Source organism: Lissotriton helveticus, chromosome 1_2, assembly GCF_964261635.1.
Source record: "Lissotriton helveticus chromosome 1_2, aLisHel1.1, whole genome shotgun sequence".
Taxonomy (NCBI): Eukaryota; Metazoa; Chordata; class Amphibia; order Caudata; family Salamandridae; genus Lissotriton; species Lissotriton helveticus.
Genome location: NC_136058.1, coordinates 145,849,975 through 145,871,682, shown reverse-complemented (window position 1 = coordinate 145,871,682; position 21,708 = coordinate 145,849,975). Strand labels below are relative to the sequence as shown.

Here is a 21,708-nt window from a genome sequence, read left to right as displayed (position 1 = left end):
AAAATTTCTTCAACAAACTATCGAACCAGTCCCTAAAGGAAGCCCCCTCTATCAATAACGGTGGTTCCTCCGTGTAAACTGACGATTGCCAGTCCTAAATATAAGGTAAATAAATCTACCACTGCCTTAAGGATTGATGGCAGGTGGAGTACTAGCAATATAACTAAGGAGCGGTACTTTCTGTTTTGTTATATCTAGACTTTTCACATGTACATGAAACCCTGTGAAGAAAACCTGGTGAGAACTAAACACCAACAGAGATAGCAATTGACAAGCTTCTCCAATATAAGATAAAGGTACACATAAAATATTTTTTATCTAGATAGGGTCAAATTAACTTTGTGTCGTGTAAGTCTTACAGCATTAGTCAACAATGGATTTAAAGCTGCCAGTGGGATTGATGTTAAAGTATATATTAAATATCAGACAATGAGTTTTAAGAGCAGGGCATGTAGAAAAACGCTAACAGCCAGATTATATTGTGATGTTAAAATCTTGTTATTTGCTTGTAGATAAGAAGTCAAATGTTTATGTCCTGAAGAAGGTGTCAAGACTGAGTAACACCGAAACGCCGCGTCGACTTGCTTACAACACTTTGACTGTGTATAATTTTAATATTGTCACCATCTTAGATGGTTATTTTATATTTTACATATTGTTTATATTTTAGACTGTAACCCAGTTGGGAGGCTCCAAATAAATTTTTGTACATCTTTATAATTATTCAGTAGCGTTTTTACTTTTACATGTTGTGTGAGTTTGCTTAGACTTAGTCCTGCATTTATGTCTGATGTGTCCATTTGACAATCCACTGAGTATTTGACTACCCTAATCTTCCCCATGCAGCTTTTTTCTCAGCGATCCTAGTCTGCCACTACTCTAACAGGGATTTGTTGATTGCGCATGACTGAATATTCCCCCTCCCTGAAAAACAATACAGGGGATCCTCCACTCTTTTTTAACTTAACGCTATAAATAACAGGTCCCACTAATTTATAGACTTATATCCAGTCATAAGGCATGTGGAGACAAATGTTCTGTTACATGCTGAGGTTTATAACCTGGTGTCTGGGGACTGGAAGATCCTGTTTGGCAAAAGCACCAAGGCACACATTTACTATACTTCACATAACGGAGTGCTGGGTGAATAACGGCTGAGCTACATTGCACAAATAGAAAACTGCACAGCACCAGATGTACAGGGAGTCACTTGCTGATTATGTCATTTGTTGTACTTGCACAAAAAAGGATATTTGGTGTTGAGCATGGTTTGTACCATTGTGCAAATGCAAGCCAGCAGTATTGCGTGTAGAATTTGTGTCTGATGGGCACCCTCTAGTACACTTTTCTATACAAAACAGCAGCACAAGATCAACCAATCCAATCAGGGCTGCCTGCAGGCCTACAATGGTTTCTTTAATGCGAGTCACAGCCAGCCAGCTTTCCTGCTTTTAAGAGCATTCAACGCTCACCCCAGACCACTGTGGCACTTCCATGACCATATGGCCATGATCTGGTCAAAATAGGACCTTAAATGCACTGGATAGGTTTGATATTGTCACTGATCATTTCTTTGCCCTCTTAGCCTTTACAGAGTTAGGAAATATTTTAGAGAGGTAGTCTGCCAATATTGTGTAAAAAAGATTGTGGGACACAAATATCGTATCAAAAGTATCATGATGTCAAGAATATTGTGGAACAGACTATAGAAGCTAAGGATATTGGGCCCAATTCACAAAGGTAAACTTACAATTTTGTTTAAATTACTTATTTTCGGTATTCACAAGCAAACAATTTAATAGTAAATTTACGACTGCGGAGACTTCACAGTCAGGGTGGAGAGTTCTGTATATAATAATAGGAGTGCTCTTAATCTTTTTATCTCATATACTTTGACTGTTTGTGCTTTTCCTCTTCACTTTTACTGTGATTTAATACCACTCTTGGCAATGACATAGAAGCACATTTTATTTCTGTGACTTTATCACAATGTCTGGCAGGTTTTTACAGATTTATCACCCTTTTATCAGCAACACAATTTTTTGGTCTTTTACTGCTATGCTAATAATTATTATAGGATATTTAGACAAAAGGCAAAATAGCAGTACTCAGTTACATTAAATGAACGTGTAACCTATATATTCTTGTGCACAACAGTGCTCGTGAAAAATAAAGTGAATGGCGCAGGTGATAAGTGAGGGCTATATACAGCGAAAGACGGCACATAAAAGAACATAAATATATACATGAGACTCTTAGTGGCCCCCATACATTAATACATTTAGAAGTACAATTCATTTTGAGGGAGCCATGAAGGTAGCGCCAAGGATTGCACTGAAGGTGTCGACAACATTTGACCTGTTCTAATTTCATGTCATCGTCATAACCAGGTTAAGGTATTCATGAGTGTTTTGGGGAAGGAGAGAGTAAAAAAGCTCCAATCATAAGTGAATCAAGACAAAAGTCATGGGCATAAAGATGTTACAAATGGTATAAATAGACAAAGGAGAGAGCCATGATAGGTAAAAATATAGGTTAAAAAATAATGAGAATAGTTAGGTAAAAATAAAGATGGAAGAAGATTGAGAATAGTTAGATTACCTTGGTACAGACCTGGGACAAATGCTCAACCCGGTGAGGCATGTAATAGTGTCTCTGTCAGAATGGTGTGGTATCTAAGGAGAGATTGAACTGAAACACTTATGAAATGCCTCCAGAGTGCAGAGTAAGGAAATGCAGTGATTTGCGCAGCCTTGCCTTACTCCATTTATGAGACCATTGTATCGGCTCATAGATATAATTTTGTACTCTGTGCCGCCGGAGCATCACAAAAGTAATGCTCCACTGGCTCAGGGGGATCGTAAATAACTCCCTCAATCTTTGATTCAATTCTGTCAGTAGTAGCATTTAGTAGGTAATAAATATTAGAGGCTGTTCAATTGGAAGTTAACAGTGGAAAAATGGTAACAGATTTAGAGGAAGGATAAGATGTTTGGGGTAATGTTTTGTTGAGATATGATCAGTTAAGGAGATGCGGAGGAGTTCATATTTTGCTCTAAATGTAGAGAGCAAGGGAAATTTAGTTTGGAGACCAAGAAAAGTTGCGACAGGGAATATAATCCTTTATCCCTCCAAGTCTTCCAATATATAGAACGATTTTTAATCCTAATGTGTCTATTATACCAAATGGATTGTTGTTGAAGAGGAGCAACCGAAGGATAGGTAGAAGAAATGAGAGGAGTCACAATTTTATGAGAATAAGCAATGAGTGGATTAAGTGTTTGTGAAATATTTGCTGTAAAAACCAATATTCCTTTAAAATCAATCTTCCTTTAAAATCAAAAAGGAAAATAAGAGACTTTTCTAACAATATCTAACAATATCCATAAAGGAGTATCCATAAAGGAGTATTGGAAGAGGAATCCTGATGGAAACCAACCAACTGATTGCTTTTGGGAAAATGCATAATGATATTGCATAACATTTGGAAATGTAATACCCTCTTCAAATGTATCTTTTTGTAACGTTGATAGGGCTATACGAGGAGATTTAGTTTTCCAATGAGATGTAGATAAAAGAGAGCCTATTTTTTAAAATTGTAACCAGGTATATGAAGTGGGATCATGGAAATGATGTGGAGTATCATAGGAGTGAGCATCATTTTAATAGAATCCATCCTGCCCCTCCAAGAAAGAAAACGCGGGTAATATGATCTAAAATGTAATTTGATTGTGCCTTTAATTGTGTGTTTGTGAATCATAATCCAAGAGATTTTATTTTTATAGGCTGCCACATGAAATCTGAATGAACAAAAAGCTGTTTATTACATTGAACATTTAATGGTAATATTTCAGACTTATCAGCATTAGCCGGTATCCTGATAATTGGGAAAAATAGATACTTGTTTGAGAAAAGGAGGAAGGAATGTGGTAGGGTTGGGACAGTATAAAAGTATGTCATCAGCATAAACTGACAATTTGATTTGCTGTTCTGAAATTGAAAACCCAGAAATGTTTGGGTCTTGCCGAATTTTGGTTAACAAGGGTTCTTGTGCAATAATAAATAAAATGGGTGATAAGGGACAACCATGATGTACTCCTCTGAGTAAAGGAAAATAATCAGAGAGGATGCAGTTACCAAAAAGCGCAGCTTTAGGACCAGTATACACTAAAGAAGTTAAAGCTAGCAATTTAGGTGGAAAACCAATCCATTTCAATGCATGAAACATACATTTCCAACCAATCCTGTCAAAGGCTTTTTCTGCATCCAAACTAATAGCAGCCAAAGGATAACCCAGTGTGGATGCCCTCCTTCAGATATTGAAAAATATGTGCATTATTAGATGCAAATTGCCCATTGATAAAACCGGACTGTTCGGGGCCTATGAGATCCGGAAGAATAGGATCAATGTGCTAAAATGTTGAAAAAAAATTGTAACCAGTATTAACTAAAGAGATAGCATGGTCATTTTTACATTGTGAGAGAACCTTATTGTCTTTTGGGATTAGGCACATCAAGGCTTCCTGGAAAGTGCATTGAGATGTGCCATTATTGATGAAAACATTTAACAAAAGTAAAAGTGTAGGAAGGAGGAGTTTTGCAAAATGACTATTCAATAGTTAAACCATTTGGTCCGGGCGCTTTTCCTTTTCTTATGGTAGAAACTGCATGAGAGATTTCTGTTAAAGAGATCCCTGTATATAATGGTTCAAAATCAATGTGTTGAGATTGGCGGGATGCCTTAGATTTAAAATAATTGGTCAAATCTGATTGAGAAGGGTGTGTTTCTGGGGGAGTATAGAGTTGTTTGAAAACTGATACATCCATTTAAAATATCAACCGCTTTGTTGCTTATTAAAGATTCTATTTTAGTTCTATCTTTTTTTACTTTTAAGTAAGTCACAAGTAATTTCCCCTTCTTATTTTGCCAACATAATATCTTGCACTACTTTTCAAAAAATAAGTAGAAGCAGCATTTGTAGTTAATCGTATAAAAGTTATTTAGGCATATATTAAGTTTTGTAAGGAATTTTCTTTTTTGGAATGATAATAGGTGTATTCCAATTATTTTATTTTATCAAGACGTTGGTTCAACTGAGTTTTCATGAGTTTTTTTTTTACGAGAAGCAAAATTAATACGAGCTGCTGATGTAAAGGAATCCCAAACAAAAGAGTCAGTTTGTGGTGTTGTTAGTAAAATCTGAAACAAAATCTTCAAACTGAGCAGTAAAATTAGCTTCTAACAAAAGGGAGTTATTCAAATACAATTTTAGTCAGTGTGCACTGGAGCATGGTCTGATATTAAAATTGAGCCTATATCTGTGTTAAGGTATGTTGAGCCAAAGGATTTACTGAGAAAAAGATCATCTATTCGATATTGAGAATGATGGGGTGCTGAATAGAATGTATATTCTCAAAGATCCGGATGACTTAGTCTCCAAATGTTAACTAAGGATTTGTGTTGAATGACTGAGAGAAACTGTTTATGCATTTTATTAGGAACAAATTTGACTTTAGAGTGCCTATTAAAAATGGGGTCCTGAACTTTATTACAATCACCACCAAATATATTATAATCATCATCACATTAAAGTACTTTGTATCAAGAGAGACTGGGCCATAAACAGTGAAGATTGTAATCGGTTTGTTATCAATAAGTAGTTTAACAATAAGCCATCTACCTTCAGTGTCATGTTCTTTAATGAAAGCCAAGACATGTAATTTTTTTATGATAAAGAATCAGTACCCCATTCTTTTTCCCCATTGCAAGAGATACAAAAACATTTCCAATCCAGCATTTTTTTTAGCTTGGCAGCTTCCAACTCAGTAAGATGTGACTCCTGAAGCAGTGCTACATCTGTTTTAAGTTTAGCTAAATGAGATAATACTCTTTATCTTTTAGTATGGTTATCTACTTAGGGCCTCATTACGATGGCAGTCGTAGAAGCATCTGATCGACATCATAGTGGGATGGAGACTGGCCGACAAGTATTGTGCGGCTCCACCTGCTATATTATGATGTGATCACTGTGTAGGCAGTCGGAAACATGCTTTTCACTATTGCAGCTTATGCAGCATTAAAAGGCATGTTTTTAAACATCCATGCACCATGTGCCGGGCACCATGTGGTGCATGGCTGTTTGGGGGGTATCGCATGTTCCCCGCCACGGGCCACATAGGGGAGGCCCACAGGGGATGGGGGCCCCAAAGACCCTTTCCGCCAGCCTTTCCATGATGATGGGACAACCATGAAAAGGCTGTGGAAAATGAACATCGTAATCCTGATGACAGTGTCTGCACGGGCACCGCCTTCACAGTAATCCATTGTAAGGATTACTGTCCAACCACCGCCACGACAGGCTCCTTAAGCCTGTCGGAGGTGGTGGTCTTTCCCCCTGCCCGCTGGGCTCTAAACACAGGGCTCTGACGAGAAACATCCTTTATAACGAAACTTTCACAACGCGGTACCATTACCACGCAGGTTTTACAACGCAAGACGTTACAACGACTTGCGCTGGAGGGCGCTGTAGGATAGGGAATAGTTTAATTTACTATCCAACACCTTCCCTACTATCCATGGGGACTGGAGTTGGAATAGTAAATTAAACTATTCACTATCCAGCGCCCCCCAACGCAAGTCGTTGTAACGACTTGCGTTGTAAAACCTGCGTGGTAACGGTACGCGTTGTGAAAGCACGCGTTGTACCGTCATACATCCGCTCTGACCCCGTTATATTAATCCGGCGGTCAGACCATTTGTCAGTGGCACTTTTAGGAGACCTTAATAAAATATAATTCCTAAGTATGATAAGGATCCCAGATTGAGCAAATACTATAGGCCCATATTGTTTATTAATCATGGATGTAAAAATTTTGTAAAGATTCTAGCTTCCTGTTTAGAAGATATTATTCCCTTTTTCATTAAGTCTGACCAATCTGGTTTTTACTAAAGGTAGACTTGCTAATGATAAAATGAGTATATTTCCTAATGTTATTTGTCAAGCTCATAGAACGAAAATTCCTTTAGCAGCTCTCTCCCTATATGCTCAGAATGCTTTTGACTGTATTAATTGGCAATTGAACTTTAAGACCCTTCAATGGTTTGCCTTTGGCCTCACGTTTATTTCTTTTGTGTAATTCTTGCACTCCAACCCTGGTGCCAGTGTATTTGTTAATGATCGTTTTTCCCCTCTTTTGATTTGCACAGAGGTACTATACAAGGCTGTGCTAGTTCCCTTCACTATTTTGTTATGTCTGGAATATTTCCCGGAAATTATTTGCTGTAATTCAAATAGATCTGGTTTTCAACAAGGTTTGGAAGAAATTAACTTACCTGCAGATGCTGATGACATACTGGTATATATGCCCATTCCCGTTGCTTCTCTAAATATCTCCTTACAAGAAATGTATTTATAATCCAAAGTTTCTGGATACTAACTAAACTTCACAAAAACCAAAATACATCTGTTGAACTCTCTTTGTCTTCAATACATGTTTATTAATTCTGAAAGTGCATACTGCCCCTCAAAGATGAAGTAACTAGGCAATTGGTGTTCTTCAAACAGTAAGGAAATCATTAAACACAATATTTTGACATTGAAATTTAAAATACAGAATGTATTTTCAACTTGATCTCCCCTTACTCTTTCTTGATGGGGTAGGCTCAATACTATTAAAATGATGATTGTATTTATTTACCTCATATTTTATATGTTAAATCTACGCTCCTGGTAAAAATTCCAAACTTTAATTTTAAGCAACTCAACACAATCTGATAAACATTTCTATGAAATACAAAAACTCCCAGTATTGCTATCTCTCAGTTAAAGAGACTAAAGAATGAAGGCAGTGTGTGGTTCCCTGATTTTAGACTATATCACTCGTCTTTCATAATCAGACAGTCTTGTGCTTTAATATTTGATTGTCATAATAACCCTATACCTCATTGGATTACTTTTGAAAGATCTCTGTTTAATGATGTTTCTTTTAGAAATGTTATTCTGATGTCTAGTTAAACTTATATTTCTAAATGCCCTGTTTTAAAAGATTCTTGTTTCTTATCAAATAGTGTTATTTAATCAATTGTTCCCCCATCAATGCTTTATGAATTTGTTAATTTGATATAATAAGTTTCTAAAGATTTGTTATAGTTTTTTTTAAATTTTAAACATTGGAGATAAAAGGGTATTTTACATATTTATCAATTTTAGAATGTAAGCACTATTGCTACTTTTGACTTTTTAAAGAAATTTTACCAATTACCCTCTTGTTTTAGAGCTGAACATAATCTAAGATGTTAATCTATCTAGCAACATATTTCCATTTCCCCTATAGCCTATGACTCTATTGTACCCTAACTGAATGTGGTTATTGAGTCAATTTAGAATAACATCTTTACAGAGTATACTATCCTGCTGAAAAGAATGACCTATTCTCACTTGGTGACATTTTGTATGTGGTAATCATCTTCTCTTACCCTACAACAAAAAATTAAATCTGGATTATTTTGGTTGCCTCCTACTAATTTTTTCTCCTCACAGCCAACTCTCTCCTTCTACTACTGCAAATTATCATTCTTGCTCTCCCTTTTATTTTTTTCTTGCTTCCTCCTTTATCTCTCTTGCTCATTCTGCTCTGTTTACGCCTCTTTTCTTTTCTCTCCATATATAAAATCATTTATTTTACCTGTGACTGCAATGTAGTTTTTATAATTGCTATTTTATTCTCTATATAAAATTATTTAACTGAAAACAAGTTTGATACAGTTTAGTTGCTTCAGTTTTATACGTTATTAGGATTGTAATAATATTTCTGTTTAGTTTCTATTTCTGTATTTGTATATGATATGTAAGTTTATTTTAAATGTAATCACAAAGTGTTAATTTAGTAGCTGGTTTCTGGGTTTGTAGGGGATTATGGTGGGAAATGTTTTAATTTGTGAAATATTATTTTTAGTTAATAATCAATTTTAGTTTGATTTGTTTATTTAATTGATACTTATGTAAATCATGTAAGTTTTATTTGAGCTATTTGCTGATTTTTAATGTATTGTTTATTGGTTCATTAATATATTAATGGATAAATACAGGAGAGGAGCTTATGGGCCCCCCTCCTAGGGCTTATCAAAGCCCCGGGGACCACCACCTACCCGGGGCAATTTTAATTATGTATGCGGGCAGGTCCACTGTTCCCGCCCACAGCCCCGGAGCAGCTACCTCCCCAGGGCTGATTCCAATAATGTGGGGGGGCCTTGCGGATCCCCCCCCAATCCCTAGGGACTGCCATCTCCATGGGACTAATCCAATAATATGGGGGGCCTCACGGACCCCCCTGCCTCAGGGACTACCACCTCTCTGGGGAAAATTCCAATATTATTAGGGGTCCTCATTAACCCCCTTGCCCTAGGACCATCACCTCACCGGGTCTAATTAGAATAATATGGGGGATCCTCATGGACAACCCCCTGACCCGGGGACCAGCACCTCCCCGGGGCTTTATATATTTGGGTTGGGGGGCCTCATGAACCCCCAGTCTTCGGGGCCCACCACCTCCCCAGGGTCAAACTCTAAAATGGGAGGGGGGCTGTGTGCCCTTGCTCCTGGGCTGTACATGTCCCTGGGGAATGCCAGCCCCAGGGCCAGTTCCACCAAAGACGCGGGGTGCCCACTATAATTGGTGAATTTCTCTGGTTATGTACAAGTGAAACCTGAGCCTAACTATAACATCTCTGTAACCTTTGGTTTTTTCAGTGAACTTCTAAGGTTTTTTTTGTTCCATTTTTTAACGGAAAAAAGCACAAGTTACAGGAACTTTTAAGTTAGGCTGACATTTCACTCGTACAAAACCTGTGAAATTCAGCCGTTATAGTTAGCAGAACTAACTATAACTCGCACCCCCGCAATGCACTGCTGATGACATCACATATTACATTATATTGTAGCATTCCGGCATTCAATTTAAGCCCCGGGGAGGTCACGGTCCCTGGGGCATGCAGGGGCCCACACAAGCCCCCGCATCTCATTTCATTATTGCCCCAGGGGCCTGTCCCACCCGGGGGCCTAAAGAAAACAAAGCATTTACATTTTCGGCTGGACTCGTGGATCAACCACAAATCCCACTGAACTTTTTTTAATGTTTTTTTTGGGCCCTGGTGGCCCTGTGGAACCACCTGAGCAGGCCTAGGGGGTCAGGATGTTTCTAACCTGACCCCTTTTCTTGTTTTTTCACCTATTTTCTTGTGACTCCGTTCAACCGAGTCACAAGAGGGCTGCCAACACTTCCTGGTTTGTAGTGTTGCCAGCCAATCAGAGTGCAGGCACGAGATCGGGAGGGTTCGCGGATCCTCCGCATCCCCACTTGGATATCAGATAAATATTTACATTTCTCAGGAACTACTGAATGGATATACACCATTTAACAAAAAGAGTGCTTTTTGAACCAAGACTTATCTTTTTCCCAAATTTGGTGTAATTCTGTTCAGCAGTTCGGGCTGTAGCTGTGCCTAAAGTTTCCTATGGAAATGAACATGGAGAAAACGCGTTTTGGGACCCCCTTTTTTTCTCGGCCCCCGCTTGATGAATCACCCAAAACGTTCAACACAGCAGCTGACCCAACCGCCCCATTAGTTTTGAAAATGTCGTGAAGATTCATCAAACGACGCCAAAGGTATTGGCAAATCAATAAATGCTTTTCCTATGGAAATTAGGTCCTAACTTTAACCACCTATTGGTGACCGCTAGTAGGTAATATACACACATACATATATATTTTTTACTTATATATTTTTAACATGTATATATAAATATATATATTTATATATATATATATATTCAGCAGTTAGAGTTAGCTGAGCTAACTATAACTCGCGCCCTCCCCCAATCCACTGCTTATGACCTCACATATTACATCACTCATGACATGGTCAATGACAATGACATCACTGATGACATCTCAAATGACATCACTGATGACATTATTTAGTGACTGTGAGTGTTTTAAAAAGGTTTGTGAGTGTTAAATATATATACCAAGGTGTAATGGTGAATCAGTGGGTGTACGAGTGCTTGTATGGATGATTCAGTGGGTGCGTGACTGACTGTATAAGTGAGTGATTAGGTGTTTCAGTGAATGTATGGGTGAGTGACTGGTTGTGTGAATGTATGTATCAGTCTGTTAGTTGGTGTGTAAGTGGCTGTATGGGTGTGTGAGTGGGTATGTAAGTGGCTGTAAGGATGAGTATTTGGTTGTCTGAGTACCTGTATGGGTGTCTGAGTTTGCGTGTGGGTGAGTGAGGGGGGGAGTGACTGCCTGTATGGATGAGGGAGTCAGTGGCTGTATGGGTTAGTGAGTGTGCGAGTGAGGGGCTGTCTCGGTGATTGTGTGCATTGTTGTGTGGGTGAGTGAGGGAATGTGTTAGTGGTATATGGGTGAGTGGTGGAGAAAGGGATAGGGTGTGGCCTCCGTGGACCTCTCAGCCATCCCACTGCATGGGACTTACTGGAGGTAACAGGAGGTCTTGTTGGCCCCAATGACCCTTAGCAGCCAAGGGGACTTCATCCACAACCCAAAGGTGATCCAGGATGCGCATCTACAGAGTGGTGAAGAAAGGGGGCGGGGTCTCAGAGGACTTGCTGGTCTTTTTTTTATTTATGCAGGCAGAGGGACCGCGTGGGTAAATTTTGGCCCTGGGGACCCCATCCCCTGGGACACGATCACTTTTTTGGGGGGGAATAAATAAATAATGGGAGGGGGATGCACAGCCCGAGGCCCGGCCTCACTTCTGGGTGCCCTGGTCATACCCAGGGCACCCACTCTATTGGGAGATATATTTTTTATACACTAAAAGGGAGAGGGAGCCACAAGGCCCCTGCGGACCTTGCCGCCTCCCCATCTCCTGCGGAAGCTGGCATTGCTTTGACGGATAGGGAGTTGTTGCGCATGCAGCTCCCTCTCTGTCAAAGCAATTATGCTCCGCTTTGAGCAAGTAGGTTCAAAGCAAAGCACAGTTTGCTGTGGCTTGGAGGGAGTGGTAAAGCTCCAACCAAGCCATAGAAAACAGCTATGTCCTGGAGGTGGGCACCCCGGGACATAGCAGGAGCTGGAGCCGGAGCCGGTCGCTGGCGGTCCCCGGGCCATCTTTGGCTCCAGGAGGGGGCGACGCAGCCCCCCTCCAATGGTAACTTCAGCCCTAGGGAGGTGGCGGTTCACGGGTTTGCAGGGGGACCACATGGGATGCTCGCACTGCTATAATTTGCTGCTCCGGAAAGGTGGCGGTCGCCAGGGCTACAGGGGGGCACGCTGCCCTTCCTGCATTTCATTAATTCATTGCCTCAGGGAGGTAGCAGTCCCCAAGGCTGCAGGGGGAAGCGCATGGGCCTCCCGTGTTTCTATCGTTCATTGCCTCTGGCAGCTGGCTATCGCTGGTGCTGCACATGCTAGTACATATGCCACCAGGACTTACCCACCCGGGCGCTTTTTTAAATACAAGTAAGGCAGCCTGCGCTTGTGTTTTCTTTTTATTAATTTTTATCGTGAATACGTCACGACCTCGCTGTAATTTTTTTTTTTAATGCTATTTTTGCATGGGGAGATCCCAAAGGGATCGCAAAACCATGGTTTGGGGGTCAGGGTGTTCTTACTCTGTCTCATTTTTTTGTGTTCACTTTTTGGAGGGGAATCAGTAAAACGATTCCCAAGATGGCTACCAGCTCTTCCTGGTTGAAGTGTTGGCAGACAATCAGGGCTGTGAATTTCCTTGCATGAACTCGTCTCTTTTCGCGAAGGCTTTGTGACCACAGATATATCTATCTGTTTTTTCTTCAATTTCTCCCCAAATACTGAACGGATTTGCACCAAATAACAAAAAGCACAATCTACCTTTCTACCAAATTTGGTCTAATTCCATCTAGCGGTTTGGGCCGGAGGCACAACTATGTGTCCTATGGGAATTAACATGGAAAAATGCAATTGTTTTGAGTCCCCTTTTTCTCGGCCCCCGCTTGACGGATCACTCCGAAACTTGCCATGCACGACTTACTATGACCCTTTTTTGGAAAATGTTGTGAAGATTCGTCAACTAGCGCCTCAGATATAGGCAAGTCAAAAAACCATTTTTCTACGGAAATTAGGTCCTAACTATAACTACAAACTGGTGATATATACACTCAAGCATACACCCTTACCACCCAAAATCCCATACCCGCCCTTAACTCTAAAAATCCCCTTGCCACCCACCCTAAACCCTAAAATTACCCTTGCCACTCCAAAACTCATACCCACCCTAAACCCTAAAAAATACCCTTGTCACCCAAAAACCCATACCCACCCTAAACCCTAACATTTCCCTTGTCAACTAAAAAACCAAACCCTAAAAAAGACCTTTCCCTAATATATATATGTGCAACATTTTTTTAATTGGGGCGAACTGCAGCAGCAATGAAGTGCATTGTCTATATTTACTCTTTTTTACATATTTAAATTGAGCCCCAAAATGTTGTTTTTTTGATTAAGAAAGACAATTGATCTGCCGACTCTCATCTCTTTTAATTGCTGGGTAGAGTAATAAAGATACAGCTTGGACTCTGCAGACTTTGTTTGAGTGCCCTCTTCTTTCTTGGAAGTTGGGATGTGTGTGGATATATATATTTATATATTTAATGAAAAAAACAATGGTTACAGGAAGGTTATAGTTAGGCTGACATTTCACTTGTACAAAATCTGTGAAATTCAGTCGAAATAGTTAGCTGAGCTAACTATAACTCGTGCCCCCACAATGCACTGCTTATGACGTCACATATTACATCACTCATGAAATGCTCAGTGACATCAGTGACATCAGTGATAGCATCACTGATGACATCTCAAATGACATCACAGATGATATCACTGATAACATCATCCACATACTCTCTGACGCACCCACTCATACCCCAATATAACCTTTCATACACCCACTCCAATGTCCACACTACCCTTTGCAAAACCATTGACACACCCATCCCAGTACTTACATTCCCATTCACTCATTCATAGGTCTACACACACATCCACTCGCTCAACCATACAGCCACTCATACACCCACTCACTCACTAATACATCCAACTACCCCTCCTATTACCTCCAGTAAGTCCCACACAACAGGGTTGCTCAGTTCTGATAGTAGGCCACGCCCCCTTTCTCCACCCCTCTGCACAGGCGCCTCCTGGTGCACTCTTGGTTGGGGGATGAAGTCCCCATTGCTGTTGAGGGTCCTAAGGGGCCAACTACCCCACCTGTTACCTCCAGTAAGCCCCACACTAGGGATTGCTGAGAGGTGGTCCCAAGCCACGCCCCTTTCTCCACCACACTGAAAAAGCACCTTCTTACACACTATTTGGGGGATGAAGTCCCCTTGCCTCTTGAGGATCCCTGGGGGCCAACTATCCCACCTGTCACCTCCAGTATTCCACACACAGCTGGATTGCTGAGAGGTGGTCAGAGACCACGTCCCCTTTCTCAGCCACTCTGCAAACGGGCCTCCTGGCGTACTGCTGCTTGGGGGATGAAGTCCACCTTAGTCTTGAGGCACTCAGAAGGCAAAGGCACCTTATCATCCCCGCTCAGAAATCCCACTGTGTTGGGCTTACTGGAGGTAACAGGTGGGCTAGTTGGCCCGTAAGGGCCCTCAAGAGCGATGGGGACTTCCTCCTCCACCCAAGAACATGCCAGGAGGCGCGTTTGCAGATTACTGGACAATGGGTACGGCGAGTTGCCGGCTTCATTTTTTATATTTTATTTTAGAAATGGGGGCTGTGTAGCACCTCTTCCGTTTACCCTTTTATGCCCTGGGGACCCCATCCCCCGGGCCCTGGTCCACTTTTTATTTTTAATTGAAATAAAATTCAGGGGAGGGCGCTCGGCCCCCTCGCGAGGCAGATTACGGCCCGGGGACCCCATCCCCTGGGGCCAGGCCTTCACATATATAGTTTTTTTAAGGAAGGGAGGCCACATGGTATCCCTACCCAGGCCCATTTCAGCCCGGGGGACGCAATCTCCCACGGCAAGGCCTTTTCCTTTTTTCTAAATTTAAAAATAAAGGAAGGGGTCCACGTGGCCCCCCTTCCCTGGGACAGTTTTGGCCCCGGGCACCCCATCCCCCGGGCCTACCCTGTATTTATTTTTATTTTTTTAATAGGAGGGGGGGCTGTGCGGCTCCCATCCAGTGGTGGCTGGTGCATAGGGGCGAATGGGGCGTTGCCCCACTAGCCTCAGGACGAGGATCAGGCAGGAAGACAAGGGAGACACCACACGCAGTGCTGCAGCCTCAAGTGAAGTGCTCACTGCCCCGTGTGCCGATCACAAATAATTACATTCTGTCTGAGTCACAGCAGGTCAGAGACCACCTGTGCTGGCCGGGGCGAAGAATATTGCTTGCCCTGGAAGCACATGCGGAAAGAGTGATGTCATCATGAAGGGAGTAGCCAAAGAAAGCAGAAAATGCCTGCTTTCAAATGGGGCGCCTATGCTGCGCCCCAGGCGTCTTCAGCAGCGCACCACTGAAATCAGAGGCAAGGGGCAGGGCAGTGAGTGCAACAACCGGAGCACTGCCCTTGCCTTCGCGCTAGTCCCAGGCCTCCTGATTGGACAATGGGAGGCGGGACTCTGCATTGCTCAGGACGGACACCAGTACCGGCCACAGGCACTGCAGAGCACCGCAGAACACTCTCGCCTTCCAGCCTCTCACGCAGTCATCCTCGAGCCTTGGGGAATGGTGATCGAGAATTCAGCTGGACTAAGTCTGCTTTCGTTATTTTCTGAGCTACCAGTACCTATATAGTAATTAATTGCAGAGTTGTCACTTGGCAAAAAGCGCGCGCGTTCCAGGCTTCCTAAGTTCCTTCCCCCCCTGCCACGGTCTGCCGCAGTACAAGTGAGGTAGGCGATAATGCATCAGTAATAATACGACTCATAACATTAAATGTAGGTGCTGTCAACACTCAGAACAGTATTGATGTGGCATGATCACTGTACATGGGCCCAACCACCTCGGCCCATGTGCGTGCCACCCCCTCGAGATCACCGGCAGACCAGGAGTAGCGGAACTCGCCGACTTCCTCAGCAGGGAGGATGCCAAGTGCACACTTGCTGGCGCGCCGCGCCCTCCTTCACTCTTTCTGTTTTTAGTCGTTTATGACTAACTTATTTTTTTAGCACGGTGGGGATCACACCGTGCCCGGGCGCGATCAGGTTTCAGACCATGAGACGGGGCTCGCCGACTTATTTTTCGACTGTTTGGACTTTGTTCGTTCTTTATCGCCGCAGACGCGCGTGATGTTAGTTTGAGGCCACTTGAACCCTCCCAAGCCCCCCCTCCCCCCCACTCCCACCACCTGGCACTCAACTCGGACGAACCTCCATGCCCCACCACCTTCAAATGTCACCAGCCACCCATCTCCCATCCTGAGGCCAATTTCGTCCCCGGGGACCACATCCCCAGGGGCCATGCCTTAACTTTTTCATTTTTTTTAAATGGGTAGGTGGGCCTGCGTGGCCCCCCAACCTGAGCCGATAATGCCCGGGGGACCCTATCCCCCCGGGGCATGGCCACGTCTTTGTGGACTGCGTGTACAGCCTCAAGGCCCCAAAAGTCTTTGCCGGCTCCCTGCCTACTGCGGGAGCGTGCATTGCTTTTGGGCAGAGGGAGCTGCTTGAAGCTCCCACTACCCAAAAGCAATTCTGTGCCGCTTCATGGAAGCAAGAGCATTTTTAATGCTCTTGCTTCCATGAAGCGGAACAGAGTTTGCTATGGCTTGGTGGGAGCAAGCCGTAGCAAACTGCAATGTCCCGGGAGTGGGCACCCCGGGACATTGCTGGAGCCAGTCCTGGGGGTGGCACTCCCCAGGTCCATGGAGGGCTCCTGGAGGGAGGCCGCGCGTCCCCCTTCACATCTTCTCTGTAGCCCCCGGGAGGTGGTGGTCACCACTCAATGGAACCGCACCTTTACTTAATTTGTGCCCCAGGGATGTGGCAGTCCAATCCCAATAGATAGATAGATAGATAGATAGATAGATAGATAGATAGATAGATAGATAGATAGATAGATAGATAGATAGATAGATAGATAGATAGATAGATAGATAGATAGATAGATAGATGGATGGATAGATGTAAAAAACACATAATACTTAAAAACCTTAAATACTTACCTTTAAAACTTTAATAACGAATATACCTTTACCAATCATGCCTACAACAAAATTAATTGTAATGGCATGCGTGGTAAAGGCATATTCGTTGTAAAGACTAGCGTGGTAATGTCACGTGTGGTAAAGGCATGTGGGGTTCCGGTTTCATTGTAAAGGCTGCTTCCCCCAAATTACTGATGCCAGGGATGTGATACAAATGTTGAATATTGTGGGGACCTGCAGCTGAGGCCAATGGGATGATTTGCATATGGGAAGATGACCTATCAATTTCATTCAGAGAGGGTTCAAGTAGACATGGAGATTCTAGGTTCTGTCCATGTCTAGTTGAAGAACCTATCCGTGATGCAAGCCACAACCATGATGCCCTGTTCTCCGTGGACACAAAACTCATCATCTAAGATTACCAACCACTCCCCTGGCCCAACCATAGCAAAATCCACCTCAGTATTGAGGCAAACACAATGATTAATCCTAGCTAATGTTCATTTCATCACTGTATCGAAACCTCAAACTCATTCACAGGGCACAAGTCATAAAAAAAGGTGGGGGGACGCTGTCACCGGAAGTGACGTCACGACAGGAAGTGATGTCACGAAAGGTGCCGAGCTCCTCATCCCAGAGATGGTGTTCCCTCGGTAAAATAAGTGGGGGGACGCCGTCCACCCCCGTGGTACCCCTGCTCATTCATCAGTAACCCACTTTTCAAACCCAACATCACTGACGCGCTCTACAGCTCTAGGCACCAGACATTGTGGCTCACTGTGAACAAAATAACTCAATTCAGCTATCTTTGCACTAGTCGCTGGTCAAAGATCACTCTGGCCTTAAGCGCTATGATAACCACGAAGCGCTAAATGGGCACAGAGCTTTGATCACCTCACAAGAGAGTGAACAGTTCTGCACAGTCGACCACCAGGCCAGACTTCCCCAGTCTTCTCCATCTCTGGAAGGTGGAATGGAGCACACAGTCCAGGACACCCAGGATAGGGCTTTCATCCAAGACCCTCTACCTATTTCGTGGCCTTCATAGGTGCAACAGGTGCAGCTGTACCGGTGCCCAGTAATGTAAGCGACTCACTGAACCTTGGGCACGGTTATGACCGCACTTTATTCTTGCACACACAGGCAGCACTTGAGTGGTGGCAGCGGAGCCCGGAATGCCCCCTGCCTATTCCATGCCTCTAGGGAAGGTTACTGCTGGGTGTGCTGTCCGGCTCCACTGGAGCGAGGCTCGAAGGGAACCATTTGCATTCATTGAGAGGTCATTAAAACTGGTTCGATCAACCCTGCGCAGGACGCCTCTGACTCCGAGGCCGATCCGTAGCCCTCGGGAGCCGGTGGAAAAAAATACAAGCGCACACGCAGTTTATTGTGATGTCCAGGTGATCGCAAGGTGAGATAAAAACCGCGGGAGACTGACAGCCGCCCCCGCCCCTGGTCCCGCCCTCCACGCGCCGCAGCGCGAGCGCGCCTCTGGCAGGTCCCGTCTGCGCCTCACTGGGCTCTCCACCGGCCACAGGTAGGATCAGCCGGGAGATGGCGGAGGACAAGACCTTCCGGTACGGGCTCATCGTGCTGGGCTTCTTTCTCATCGTCATCGGGATGTTTATCATGAGCGTGGAGAGGCCGCAGGTCTTCGTCACCTTCTGCACGCTCGGGGCCCTGCTGGTGCTGCTGGGCATCGTGTGGAGCATCTGCCAGTGCTACCCCAAGGTAGGCAGGGCTCTCGGAGTAACTCTGTGCCCGCCTTTCAGCCACTTAGGCCGTGATGGTGTAAAAGCACCTTGCAGCAAATAACACTGGCACCTGATATCCACACCTTATTATGGTGGAAAGGGAATTAGGTTTTGCACGCTTTTTGCCCAGTCAATACCCCTTCACGCTTTCTGTGCAACAGAAGTCACGGGTGGTCACCAGTTATCAGTACATATTTGTGCAAAGACCGGCTCTGGGTGATTTAGTAAGGATTGCAGGGACGTTCATGTTGTGCTGCTCCCACGGGCTTTTATAATGGTAAGTAGATGGACACAATGACTTGCGTCACTTTGCACCACGAAGGCGCCTGCACAAGACCTTAGTAGTAAACACGCTGGTCTCTCAGCTGCCTATGGGAACATGTGCTAAACGGGTGCAAATACTACTCGCATCTTAGGACCGCCTCAACTCTAAATGATGCCATAGTGGGGTATTCAGGGCCTATGAGAACATGCCTGCCTTTAATATACACCTTAATTTGACCTGTTGTGTCCCATTAGGACGGCAGTGGCGTCCATGCTGACAAGCGTCCAGTGGCACAATGTCAGCAGTCTTGCTTACAAGTGCGCGTACTGTCCCATAACAGTATGTCAGCGGTCTCGCTGACAAGTGCATTTACTGTCACGTTGGAAGTACAGTAGAAGCCTTCCAGTGACACAACCGCACTGTCCATTGAAGGAACAGGAGGAGCGGTGTAGTTTTGTCCCATTGAATCAATAGCAGCTACCTTGCTGACAAATGTTTCTACTGTCCCCTTGGCATTTGTCTGTTCTGTACCACTGAAGGTAAAATATCAGCCTTCCTTCGATTAAATATACTGTCCCAATTAAGAGTTAATAGCAATCATGCTGTGATGTGTCTGCTCTGTCCCATATGAGGCGTGGTAGAAGTCCAGCTGAGATCTGAAGGCACTACGCCATTTAGGGTACAGCAGAAGCCTTGTTTTCATGTGTATGTCCCATTGTGACTATAGTAGCAGACTATTGAGATATGTATATGCAGCTCCATTTGAGGTTAAGGTATAGTAGCAGTCTGGTTGAGATGTGTACTCACTCGGCCATTGAGGGTATAGTAGAAGCTTTGCTGAGATATGTGTATGTGGTTCCATTTGAGGTTAAGGTACGGTAACAGTTTGGATGAGATGTGTATGTTTAGTGCCTTTAACATCATTACAGCAGCAGTCTTGTTGAGATGCCCATGAACTGTCCTATTGAGGATGTAGTAGCAGTCTTGTTGGGTATGCATGCACTGTGCAGTTGTGGTTATAGTAGCAGTTCTTATGTTGAGATACCTATATACGGTGCCATTAGAGGTTAAGGTATAGTAGCTGTCTTGTTGGGATTTGTATGCACTGTCCAACTGAGGGGGCATAGTAGCACTCTTACTCTGATGTAATTGTACTGTCCTGTTGAGGGTACAGTAGAAGTCTTGTTGAGATGTGTATGCACTGTCCCACTGAAGGTGTAGTAGCAGTCTTGTTGAGAAGTGTATGTACTCTCCCACTGAGTGTATAGTAGCAGTCTTTAGAGATGTATATGCACTGTCCCGCTGAGGGTATAGTATCAGGATGTTGAGATGTGTCTGCAAGGTCCCAAAGAGGGTATGGTACCAGTCTTCTTAATATGTGCACTTATTGTCCCATATAGGGTATAGTAGCAGTCTTATAGAAGTGTGTGTACGTTTCCAATGTAAGGTTAAGTTATATAATGGCAGGTCTAGTTGACATATGTGTGTACTGTCATCTTGAGGGCATAGCAGCACTCTTGCTAAGATATAATTGTACTGCCCCACTGAGGGTATAGTACCAGGATGTTGATATGTGTCTGCAAGGTCCTAATGAGGGTATAGTAGTAGTCGTGTTAAAATCTGTATGTGCTGTTCCACTGAGGGTATAGTAGAGGTCTTGTTGAGATGTGTATGTGCTGTTCCACTCAGGGTATAGTAGCAGTCTTGTTGAGATGTGTATGTGCTGTTCCACTCAGGGTATAGTAGCAGTCTTGTTGAGATGCTTATGCACTGTCCAACTAAGGGTATAGTAGCAGTCTTGTTGAAATCTGTATGTGATGTTCCACTGAGGGTATAGTAGAGGTCTTGTTGAGATGTGTATGTGCTGTTCCACTCAGGGTATAGTAGCAGTCTTGTTGAGATGCTTATGCACTGTCCAACTGAGGGTATAGTAGCAGTCTTGTTGAGATGCTTATGCACTATCCAACTGAGGGTGTAGTAGCAGTCTTGTTGAGATGCTTATGCACTATCCAACTGAGGGTGTAGTAGCAGTCTTGTTGAGATGCTTATGCACTATCCAACTGAGGGTGTAGTAGCAGTCTTGTTGAGATGCTTATGCACTATCCAACTGAGGGTGTAGTAGCAGTCTTGTTGAGATGTGTATGTGCTGTTCCACTGAGGGTATAATAGCAGTCTTGTTGAGATGCCTATTCACTGCCCCACTGAGGGTATGGTACCAGGATGTTGATATGTGTCTGCAAGGTCCTAAGGAGGGTATAGTAGTAGTCTTCATGAGATGTGCATGTACTGTCCCATACCGGGTATAGTAGAAGTCTAATAGAGATGTATGTGTATGTTTCCAATGTAAGGTTAAGGTATAGTGCCAGGCAGGGCCGGACTGTCTACCCGGCGTTTTGGCATGCTGCCGAGCTGGGGGTTGATTTTGTTGATGGGGACCTGCGTGTGCTGAACAATATTCATTTTGCTTTATTTATTTCGAAGCACACGCAGGTGTCCATCAACAAAATGAGCCCACACCGCAGT

At 43.5% G+C, this 21,708-nt stretch overlaps 1 protein-coding gene across 1 annotated transcript in view; it reads left to right on the top strand.

The window, feature by feature from the left end:
* The first annotated feature begins 18,117 nt into the window (after positions 1-18,117).
* BSND (barttin CLCNK type accessory subunit beta) overlaps positions 18,118-21,708 on the top strand; it is a 167,573-nt gene continuing 163,982 nt past the window's right edge. The window contains exon 1 of the mRNA XM_078670193.1: positions 18,118-18,897. Coding sequence (XP_078526319.1) covers positions 18,721-18,897 — 177 coding nt within the window. The 5' untranslated portion in view covers positions 18,118-18,720. The remainder of the gene's footprint in view (positions 18,898-21,708) is intronic.